The sequence below is a fragment of the Bidens hawaiensis genome, unplaced genomic scaffold, assembly GCF_021521415.1.
Source record: "Bidens hawaiensis isolate Kalapana, Puna unplaced genomic scaffold, B.hawaiensis_p1.1 tig00003760_1, whole genome shotgun sequence".
Lineage (NCBI taxonomy): Eukaryota > Viridiplantae > Streptophyta > Magnoliopsida > Asterales > Asteraceae > Bidens > Bidens hawaiensis.
The window spans coordinates 1,374,164-1,386,435 of record NW_027491216.1 but is presented as its reverse complement, the minus strand read 5'-3'; the positions used below and the strand labels follow the sequence as shown (position 1 = coordinate 1,386,435).

Sequence of the window (12,272 nt, the reverse complement as noted above, 5' to 3'; positions counted from 1 at the left end):
GTGTGAAGAAGTTAAACAACAGCTTTTTTTTAAGACCATAAAAGCAGTTTGTAGATCTTATTTAAAAAAAAACAAACAAACAGTCTTCAGAAGCTTATGTCTGCGCGCCCGCAGACATAAGCCCCCTGCATATGTTATAAGCAAAAACAAACACCACTTTACTCTTGCTCATCATTTACCTCTAAATCATTCAAGCACCATTAACAAAGCCACCATGTCTGAATCAGACGGTGACTTAAACCATGATGCCCTTACTCTCCAAATTGCCAATATCCTCAAAAATAGCCTCGGTTCTCAAACCCAAAGCACCAAGCAAACCCTATCTGATAGCCTGAAAATTAGCATTAATCTCAATAGCCAAAACTACACCCTTTGGGCTCGAATGATACAAGTCGCCATAGGGGGGAAATCAAAAGCCTTATTGAACCATTTGACCACAAATCCACCAGAACCAACTAATGAAAAATATGATCAGTGGGAACAAGATGATCTTGTTGTTTTCTCGTGGCTAATTCAAAACATTGAACCTGCCATTGCTAGTAATTTAACAGAGTTCCGGACATCAAAATCATTATGGGACGCTCTAGTTATTACATATAGCAGTGGTAAGGACAAGTTTCAAACGTTCGATCTCCATGTTAAAGCTAATGAGCTTAAGCAAAATGGCATACCTTTGGAGGAATTTTGGATAGTGATGCAGGGCATTTGGGGAGAAATTGAACGCACAGACCCGAACCCAATGACATGTGCAGCCGACATCACCACATATAACAAAATTAGGGCTAAACAAAAATTGTTCCAGTTCTTAAACGCCCTAGATCGTAAGTACGATCCGATTAAAAGAGAGATCCTGAGATGCGAACCTCTTCCTTCAGCCGAAGAAGCGTATGCGGCAGTTAGAAAAGAATATGCTCATCAGAACATTTTAGGGGGGAAATCTAGTGACACACAAGGGGTGGCAACCGGTTTAATGGCGTCTGATCAGACCACCGAAGGGCTAGGGTTAGTATTAAAAGGACAACGCCGGTCAGACCAGGGGTGGAAACCGGCCGGGTCATCATCCCATGTTGATAAGTCGCGATCGAGATGTAGCCATTGCAGGATGTCAAAACACACGAAGGAACAATGCTTCAAGCTCGTTGGATTTCCCGGTTGGTGGATCGATGGCCACAAAAAAGGGGATAAAGACAAAGCAAAGGCAGCGACCACCGTGGGCAACTCGGAAGTTACCAACAACGGCGGCGGCGACCAGCGTAGTGGTGGAGACAGAAGTGGCGCCTTCGGTGGTATAGCATCGGCAACACAATCGTCTGCTGCAACTGAACATACAGATTGCAATGAAAGAGGTAATGGGTTTGAGGGGGCAAACCCTTTAATTTGCAACATTAGCTTTATTAACCCTACAGTTAGAAAAGTGCTAAACTGGCCCCTTGAGAAAACAGTTAATTGCAAAAAATCAAATGAAGAATCTTTTCCATTTAATAATTTCCGTGAAGAGTCCACTAAGACTAAATCTATTTTTTGTGATACTGGCCAAATGAATATAAGTATTTTTGATAATGTTTTTTATGAAAATAACTCAACTAAAAATATGGGGGAAATTAATATGGCAAGAACATGTAACGATTCAAATAAATCCTGGATTTTTTATTGTGGTGCTATCGATACCATGACGTTTGAATTATCCGACATAATTTCAAATTCAAAACCTAAAATTAACCACATAAAAACCGCCAATAGAGAGATAGTTCCCCTAAAGGGAGGGGGCACAATTGAAATATTATCAACATTAAAACTTTCAAATTGTCTTTACGTTCCTTCGTTATTATATAAACTATTATCCATTAGTCATGTGACAAAAGAATTAAATTGTACCGTTTTAATGCACCCGACCTTCTGTATTCTACAGGATATCAGGACGGGAACGATTATTGGGCGTGGCACTGAACGTCAAGGATTGTACTATGTGGAAGAGGTGACTCAACATGGTAGTGCGTTATTGGCTCATGGAACTACGAATAGAGAAGCTTTGTTATGGCATAGGAGACCGGGACACCCATCTATCGGTTATTTACATATTTTATTTCCAAAATTGTTTCCTTTCAATGAAGATTTAACTTGTGAAACTTGTGTCTTGGCCAAAAGCCATAGACATAATTTTAAACCAAATAATACGAGAGCTAGTTTACCGTTTTCCCTTATTCATTCTGATGTATGGGGTCCGGCAAAAGTTATTGGAGGACAAAATTTTCGTTTTTTCGTCCTTTTTGTCGATGATTGCACTCGTGTGACATGGATTTATTTTCTAAAACAAAAATACGAAATTTTTGATAAATTTATTATGTTTTATGCCATGATACAAACACAATTTAAAACTAATATTCAAGTTCTTCAATCTGATAATGGTGGGGAATACATAAACGATTCAATGAAGCTTTTTTGTCAAACAAAAGGAATAATTCACCAAACGTCATGCTCCCACACCCCCGAACAAAACGGCACAGTCGAACGAAAAACCGTATACTCTTAGAAATTACCCGTGCCCTCTTAATTGAATCCCAAGTTCCTAAGTCTTTCTGGCCCGAAGCCGTCGCTGCTGCAACATATCTTATCAATCGACTACCGACAAAAGCTCTTGACCTTAAAACACCTCTTCAAGCCCTTTCAGATTTTACCAAATTACCACCCGCTCTCACATTACAACCACGAATATTTAGGTGCTCTGTCTTTGTCCACATACCAAAAATCAACCGAAATAAACTTGACCCATGTGCTGAAAAATGCATATTTGTGGGCTATGGAGTCAACCAAAAAGGGTATCGGTGTTATAGTCCAACAAAACATCATATTTTACACCACCATGAACTGCGACTTCCTTGAAACCAAATTCTTTTATAGCTCCCAACTTAGTGGTGAGGGGGAGAAAGAGCATGACACCCTAAGTTGGCTTGAATGGGTTCCAAAATGGACATCTTCATCAGAAGAAGTCAATCATAGTACCCAAGATGAGTCACCAAACCCACAACAATCTAGCGAACCAATAAACAGTGCCACGATCCCAAATGCTCCTGACCTGACATCTGATGTAAGTAATTCGCAATCATTCGAAAGTATAACAAATGAAGGATTTCATGTTGGTCATGAAAATATTGATATATCTAACAACCATGAAATAGAGGTAGAACAAACAGTGCAGAAGGAACAAGAAGAACCATTACAGGAAGAAATAAGACAAGAAGAAACCACCAAGAGATATGTTCTTCCACCAAGAGTCAATAGAGGAATTCCAGCAAAACGGTACTCTCCAGAGAAACAGCCTAAATCCTCTAGGTATCCAATGGCTAACATAGTCGAAGGAAACCTATCCATAGAAGCCAAGGCCTTTACATCTTCCCTTTACACTGAACAAATTCCAACCTCTGTGGAACAAGGTCTGAAATCAAAGAATTGGACGGATGCAATGGATACAGAAATGAAGGCATTAATGAAAAACAACACGTGGGAAAAATGTGATCTTCCCACGGGAAAGAAACCAGTTGGATGTCGTTGGGTTTTTTCAATCAAACACAAACCAGATGGAACTATTGAAAGATATAAAGCACGGTTAGTGGCTAAAGGCTATACCCAGACGTACGGGGTTGACTACTCAGAAACATTCTCCCCAGTAGCCAAATTTGACACAATCCAAGGTCTTTTTTCAATTGCTGCAAATGAAGGATGGCCTCTTCATCAATTCGATGTAAAGAATGCCTTCTTACACGGGGAATTGGAAGAAGAAGTTTATATGGAGGCTCCACCTGGGTTTATAAAAAATTTCAAGACAAAAGAAGTATGTCGTTTAAAAAAATCTCTCTATGGGCTAAAACAATCTCCTCGTGCATGGTTTGGCGGATTCACTTTAGCAATGAGGAAATATGGATACCAACAAGGCAACTCCGATCATACATTATTTATTAAACGACAAGGTAAACTTGTGACTTGTTTGATTATATATGATGATGACATGATCATTACAGGTAATGATGAAGAAGAAATGAAGAAGTTAAAGGAAAATTTGTTCACGGAGTTCGAAATGAAGGACTTGGGAAGGCTTAAGTATTTTCTAGGAATTGAAGTACTGAGATCAAAAAGGGGGATTTTTATATGTCAGAAGAAATACATTCTTGATCTTCTAGCCCAAACAGGAATGGTTGACTGCAAACCTGTTGACACACCAATAACGGTAAACCATAAACTTTGTATGGAAAAGGAAGGCGAATTAACAGACAAAGAAAGATACCAACGCCTAGTAGGTAAATTAATATATCTTACACATACTCGTCCTGATATTGCATATGCAGTTGGAGTTGTTAGCAGGTTTATGCACCAACCTCAAGTTACTCACATGGAAGTAGTAATGAGGATTATCCAATACCTTAAGGGAACGGTAGGCCATGGAGTTCTGTTTCAGCAAAACAAGATTTGAAGGTCCAACTATATACTGATGCAGATTGGGTTGGAGATCAAAATGACCGAAAATCAACATCAAGATACTTCACTTTGGTTGGCGGAAACTTAGTAACATGGAGAAGCAAGAAACAAAAGGTTGTTGCGCTATCCAGCGCCGAAGCCGAATTCCAAGGGATTGCACGAGGACTAGCAGAAGTTCTATGGATTCATAAACTTCTAACTGAGATAGGGTTCCCTCTAACAGAAGCTAGCAAGATCATGTGTGATAACAAAGCCGCTATACAAATTTCAGAGAATCCTGTCCAATATGATTGTACAAAACATATAGAAATTGATCAAAACATCATCAAAGAAAAACTCGAAGCTGGAACGATAGAATTGCCTTTCGTCCGATCAGAAGACCAATTAGCAGATATATTAACTAAGACCGTCAATGGAAGAGTATTCAGTCATTGCCTTAGCAAGTTGAGCATCGGAAACCCTACTACTCAACTTGAGGGGGAGTGTTAGAAAATAAAAATAAATTATCAAAATTGCAAGGGATCAGTGTGCATCATTTCTCAAAATTAGAAGATTTCTAACAGCAAAGTGACAGCAAGATTAAACCGTTGGAAATGATATCAAGGGATATGACTTTCCTCCTTTTTTTGTTTTTTCCTTGATTAAATGGTCAACATCTTTGTATATTTAAGTATTCCTCTTGTACTTTGATAATGACATAACAAAACCAATATCATCTTTTATTCATTCTGTGCCATTTTTTCCATTATTAGTGTCGACGGACGGGCTTTGTGAAGACAAGAGGGAGAAGAGATAAGGGGTAGGTTCGTGGTGGTTTTCCTTTCATGGAGTTTTGTTGATGTAAAGGTCTTGCAAGGCTAGAGATGCATCTATTTCTAAGTATCCTCTTCATAATTATTTGTTGATGGTTATTATAATTTTGTGACGTGTATATGAATTGATGCTTTCCTGGATAGTCTCAACTTGTAGGTACTGCAGAGAGAACAGAGTTTTACTCATTAACTGTCTTAAAATCTTGTACTCACACGTAGAGAGAGATGCATTTAAAACTTAATATGGACTACATACGAAGTGATATAGAATAGAAACAAAGTTGTATAACACGAACAATGGTATGGTCGTGTTTGTTAATTTACTTTAAACGAACACAAACACTTAACCGACAAATATTTGTGTTCATATTTGTTCCTTTACAAAATAAAAAATGTTTGTGTTCGTTTATGTTCGTTTATTTAAGATCTAACAAATGGTTAACGAACATAATTGAACAAAGATAAACGAACATAAATGAACGAAAGTTCATGAACATAAATGAATTAACGAACGAAACATGTGTTCATGTGCGTTCGTTTAGTTAAATGAACACAAAGCTTTTGTCCATGTCCTTTCGTTTATTAAATGTATGAATATAAACGAACTTCTCGCGCTAACAGTAACTGAGCATTCGGTTTCATTTATAGGCCTACCTACAACCCTTTGTATGTTGCTTAGTTAACTAATTTCTCTGGCTTAGTCCACTCAAAGAGCATAAGAATTTATGCATGTATATATAAGATAACTAACTGACGATATACAAAATGGGTCAAAAGTGAGAGTCTCAATTACAAGTTATGAAGAGGCATGACAGTGACCTCGAGTACGTTATTAATTGATAGCAATGTTCTTAAAACGTATAAGAAAACAAGTAAAGATTATATTATTTTAATTTATTAAAAACGTAAAGATAGTCAATATCGTGTTAGAGCTTAAACCTAACTTATCAAAAATTACAAGTCAAGCATGTTTTGTTTAGACATCTACATATAGCTCAACTCCCAACTTAAAAACTCAAATACACATGCATACACACGAGAACGTCTGCGTCATCAATCTAGTTCACAATGTTTGTTGATTATTTGAGTTGTTTATTTTTAAAAAAGTTAATACTTTGTTTAATTTAGTCAAATTTAGATATATTTACCAAGAGTATTAATGCGAAACATTTCAATTTGTGGCATTATAATTTTAACAACTTAAATATGTACCAAACAACAATTTATATATACAGTATAATGCTAAACACTCCCAAAATGTTAAAATAATTTTGTTACTATTTTTTTATAACTGGTTTTATTAAAAGTTTCTATTGAAGTTGGCATGTGTTGCGTTCCTAAATCATACATTCACAAGTCGCCGGAGTTTCTTAGTTTGATTTCAAAGTACATATGGCATAAAAAAAATTTACGTATAGAGGCAAAGAAATTTACCTGGTGTTTCGATGGTATTCACCATTGCAGATCAAAAGAAAAAAAGAAAGAACCCACGGTTGCTCACCGGAAACTTAAAGGACCGGTACCAATCAGATGAGATGGTGCTTATTAGATCATCTTACAAATGATATAATATATATAATAGAAACATTGAATTGTATTTGTATTAAACGCTAATTTGATAAATAAAGGTTAGTATCGAAAGAGTAAGGACCACTGGACTAGGCCAAATTCACTAATATAGAAAAAGTTAGCAATGGTGAGCAATGATATGTTTAACCCAATATGTGTATATTGTTAAAAGTGATTGGATGTATCTTAAAGCTTTCGTGTCGTTCACATTTGGATGATGCATTGATATATGACCAGATATATGTACATAGATATAAATGAAATCAATCAGTAAAAACAAATTCAAATCGCTAGAGCATTAACGATGAAAAGTTAATGGGGGTGTTTTTCGGGATGTGTTCGTTTCTACCTTAGATTCAAAGGGAAACAAGTGATAAGTGTTCCATTAATTCATGGAAAATGAACAGGTAGATTGATGAAAGGATGTAATAATCTTAAATTGACTATTAAAATGAGTTAATAATAGTTCCCTCATGGTTAGATTATGATAAATACATGCTTAAAATCTATTGTTGGTAAACTATATGTAAATTGAGTTACGAGTTCTTGATCATTGTATAGACAACAAATTAACCTATGATTAAAGGTTAATCTAGGTAAGAACCTGAATTGTGGTTTTGACATGCGGCTCGACGTATTTCGGAGACCAACCCCCCCCCCCCCCCCTTTGTTTTTTTGCATGCAGCACTAGAGTGTATCCAAGAATTATAGAATATTGATAATGCAGGGACGGACCTAGTAAAAGGCCTCCGTTACCTACCCCTTAACTTTTCGTCGGTAGTGTAAATTTAATTTTCTTATCGGTTTTCGTATTTCGTTACACCTGAAAAAATATAACGTTACCCCTACTTGTTTAAAGCCCAACCCAAATAAAAGCTAAAACCGATTAAAGCCCAAACCAAATAAAGCCATTTTTCATTATTCCCCGGTCACCGGACCTCCACGCTGCAGCCAAGTAGCTAATGGCCAGTGTTCCCTCAGTCCCTCTTCTACGGTTCAACTTCTACCTGTTTAATTTAGTACCTTTATCTAAAGTTGCAATTGCTAATTTGTTTATGTAATTTATTAATTTGGAATTGTTTATGGGCAATTGAATATTTGAATGATTGATTATGGTTTACTGGATATTTTGATACTGCAAATTGGAAATTGTAATTGATCAGGGATTTAGGGTTTATGTCTAAATTGCAATTGATCAAGGATTTAGGGTTTATATATAAATTGGAATTGATTAGGGATTTAGGGTTTATGTGTAAATTGAAATTCATTATGAGTTCATGGTTTAATTCTGTTTCTTCTAAATTTAGAGAACTTGGAAGATGAAACGACAAAGTCATATTAACAATCTTTTAAACGAAAATTCCTAGAAAATGATATCGGTCCAACACCAAGTTCAAACAAAAAGAAAATTAATTATTGTATGAAATACGATAAAAAAATTCGGTTATTGTATGATATACGACTAAAAAAATATTTTTTACATTATATGAAATACAGTAAAAAAAAATTTTTAAATGTTACTTCTGAGATTTTGGTCTAGATCTGTCACTGTGATAATATGTAGTGACCATGGACATGAGGTCTTTCACCTTAGCTTGTGGTCTATCAATGAGTTACTGATTAACAAAAAGCCCACTGTTTATTTAGGTTTGGAACCCTATATTTCTTTTTTCCCCTTTCAAATAAAACGAAATGCTTTAAGTTTTTCTTTTTGGAATCGTGTCAGTTCTAATTCCTATTACTTTTTGGCTGAATTATTCGTCACTGCATATTTACAAAACAAGCGTAGCGAACAGTTGGACTTGCTCCTTTTTTTTATCCGCATGAGGTTCACTTTTAGGTTGCTTTTCAAATGAGTGAAGTTATTGAATTCTAATTAGACCTAACAAGAATATAATCACACTCTGTAGGATTTGAACCTACGACATCAGGTTTTGGAGACCCACGTTCTATCGAACTGAACTAAGAACGCTTTCTTATCACAATAGATAGTAGAAACTCATAATACATAGCACCAATTTTAGATGAAAACCCTATAAAATTGGAGGCCTAAAGCTTTGGTCTGACTTAGCTAGCGGACTAGCCTTGGGTTTTGAGTTCATAAAGGTATTTGATTAAAAGTTTAAATCCATTTATAAGAATAGTATTTTTATATGAAAACATGTTTTTCTTCTGTGTCTTATATGACGTTTATGTCATTTCAAATTCGATTTAACCTTGAGAAGGGTCTGAATGATAAATAGAATTTTGAGACAGATTATGCACGTAAGGTATTTGATGAAAAGGCCAAACCATAAATTTTAGTGACTTCACAATGAACCATTGTGGCTTTGCTATGGGTTAGTATTTGTATATGAAAGCATGTTTTTCTTCTCTGTCTTATATGGCGTTTATGTCATTTTAAATTGATTTGACCTTGATAGGGGATCTGTATGATAAATAGAATTTTGAGACTGATTATACATGTAAGGTATTTGATGAAATGGCCAAACCATAAATTTTAGTGACTTTACAATGAACCATTGTGACTTTGCTTGGGTCAAATTGAATGAAATCAAATATGTCAAGTTGTGTTGAGTCTTGCATATAAACAAACGAGATTGTAATAAACATGTTGGGAGCTTTATGGATCCATGTGAGGATTGGTATTGAAATGATCTTGAGTTCATATGCTAATATGCTAAATTGGTGGATTGGCTTGCAAATTAGTTTTGCGTGTTGAAGTTGGAAGCCAATGGGTTGGGCAAAAGTTCATTATTGAATAAAATTCATTCTACAGTCAAATGTGAGCTGCATTATCCTGATTAAGAAAGAGTGTGTGCACGTGCGGATCAGCGTATGTGTATGTATGGCTAAGTTCAAACTACAACGAGTTAACTAATATCCTTTTATCTCAAATAATTTATTCAAGTCATCATTTCAAGTTAGAAAGTTAAAAATTAGGAAAAATTTCTAAAATGTCTTTTTAAAAAAGAGAGTTTCAAAATGTCCATTTTATGAATATTTAGAAAAGACTCATTCAAACCCGTCGATGAAATCAAGTTTTGAACCAATTCCATCTTCACATACAAGTTTTATTTGAGCCAATCGAAAGTGTTCCAAATTCGTTTTTGTCGGCAAGTTTTGATCAAAATTCATCTTTGACAACTAAACTTGGTTATTATTTTTTCTTTAATATTTAGTTGTTATAGTTAATTTCACTTATACTTAGTTTTGTTTTATAACTTTTTGTACCACTTCGCGTGTAATATCTAGGATTTTTCGAACCCGTAATTGTTAACACATAACCCGACCCGGAAATATTTTTAGATCATTATTATTAATCAAATTAAACATTTATAAGTATTCAAGATTTGGTATGTTCATTTTATACCCTTTTAGTTCTTAAAGTGGTTCATGTTTTGCCTAAACTTTAAAATAATCAAGATTTAATCATTTTATTAAGTTCAGGGACATGTTTTGACAAAAACCAAAACTCACCCTATCTTGGCCGGCGCGATGCGAGATAGGGGAGCCTAGGCCCATCGCGCGACGCCATCAACTTGCTGTGCAGGTTTGTTTTTGTTTTAGTTCGTTTCTAAACTCGTTTAAGGTATAAAATCGATTATATTAGGTATATTTGAGAAGTAATCATAATATAACTAAAATATCATTCTTAATTCGTTTTCCCTTGTCCAAGATCAGATTTTTATGAATCTTTCGGTGATTCTTTCCTTAAAATCATATATACTTGCTTAAACGGGCCAAAAGGCCATAATTAGTTCGGTTTATGTTTTTTATATAAAAAACACTTAGATATCTGCTGTAAACTTTAATCTAACCTAATACACCTCCTCCAGCCGTCACCTACCTCTGGTCATCCTCAAACCCTTCAGTTTTTGCATATCCGTTAAAGATACAAGACTTGGTCGTTGAGTTTGCTTGCTTTAGGAACTTTGACTTCCGTTTCTCATCAATCCTTTCACTTTCCGGGTAAGTTGTAAACTGTAAAATCGTTCATACATATTCCATAGTCAATAACCTTCAATCAATTTTGGTGATTGAAGGGTGTTGACTAGTCAATTCGTTTAAAACTCGTTAAAGGGCAAAACAGTCAACAAGTTTGACTATCCGTTTTCTCACACTTCTGGTCGGATTCAACGTTCGGTCCAGAAGACTTTTATTCTTGAAACGAAATTTTAATGTTACTGACCAAAACCCGACTTCCGACTCGCTGTTTGGATTATGGTCAGTACCAGCTCACTTAAACGTTTAATTCAACATAACTGGAATTCTACTCATCCGTTTGGATTGATTCCAGCAGCATTAAGTTCGTTTTTATTTATAGTTTATATCACAAAGTTTCAGGTTCTGATCAGTTATCTCGTTTGACGCATATTGGACGACTGGCTTATCCGTTTACTCGTTTATTCTTAATTATACTCGCTTGCCTTTAAACTAAGGTGAGTTTTATCATTCCCCGGTTTTACTCAGTTTTCTAAAACGTTTTGGGGACATATGAGTATATCATACTATATATATACATATCTATACATATATATCAAAAATAGCAAACGTGTAATTGTGTGTGATTAATCAAATTTACTTGTTATGTGGTTATTTGTCTTTGTATGCAATCGTTTGACATATCCCCTTGGAGAGGGTTCTCATACTATTGACCACCGCCCGATTCGCTTGGCAACGGTCTTACTCTATTTATTTGCTCATAGTTGATTTACCGGCGCCCGATTCGCTTGGCAATGGTTTAATCGACAACTTATTTGCTTATGGTTTGATTTCATTACCGCATTTATTACGTTTTGCTTATTTATTTTATTAACATTATTTTTGGTGTCAAAACTTGGTGGTAAACTCAATCAACATGTTTGTTGACAAAACTCCATTTTCTACGCATATGCAGGTTGTCTGAATTGAAGGATGAACACTTAGAAAGACCTTAGGATTATAATGAAGACATACATGGATTTAGACTTGTTGTATTTATTTATTTGAATTGTTTGGTTGTATTTGATTATAGTGTGCACATTTGAAATAAAATAATTTATTAGATATTGTCACTTATATTAAATGATAGTATCTTCGAGCAGTGAGCAATCGGATCATGCCCCAACATTTCCGCCTTAGGTTGGGATGTGACATCGCGCATGCATCAGTACACGCTTCTCTAGTTCCGCCTTAGGGACGATTTTTGCCACCTTGTTGGGAGGCGTTTTTGTTTTCCTAATGTGGAATTCGCGGTTGGCTTGTGCAACACTTATGCATTTTCATGCATGCAATCACTAGTGTTTTATATTCGTATTTAATGAAATTCGTGTATTAGTTCACTATCTAAATTATTTCATATCATATATTATTTATTACTATTTATTAACATTATTATCATATGCATAATTACATGATTCTATGTTCATTTTATCATAT

General features: G+C 35.3%; 1 protein-coding gene and 1 non-coding gene across 2 annotated transcripts; one reads left to right on the top strand and one right to left on the bottom strand.

Moving 5' to 3' along the window:
- The first annotated feature begins 214 nt into the window (after positions 1 to 214).
- Positions 215 to 4,959, top strand: LOC143624310 (uncharacterized). The gene is made up of 6 exons (XM_077095006.1): positions 215 to 1,441; positions 1,910 to 2,066; positions 2,718 to 3,965; positions 4,017 to 4,222; positions 4,341 to 4,356; positions 4,421 to 4,959. Exons 1-6 carry the CDS (start codon positions 215 to 217, stop codon positions 4,957 to 4,959), a joined length of 3,393 nt encoding a protein of 1,130 aa, XP_076951121.1.
- A 3,790-nt stretch (positions 4,960 to 8,749) lies between these two features.
- TRNAW-CCA (transfer RNA tryptophan (anticodon CCA)) lies at positions 8,750 to 8,823 on the bottom strand. The gene has a single exon. It is a non-coding gene; the product is annotated as a tRNA-Trp (tRNA).
- Between the last annotated feature and the right edge of the window lie 3,449 nt (positions 8,824 to 12,272).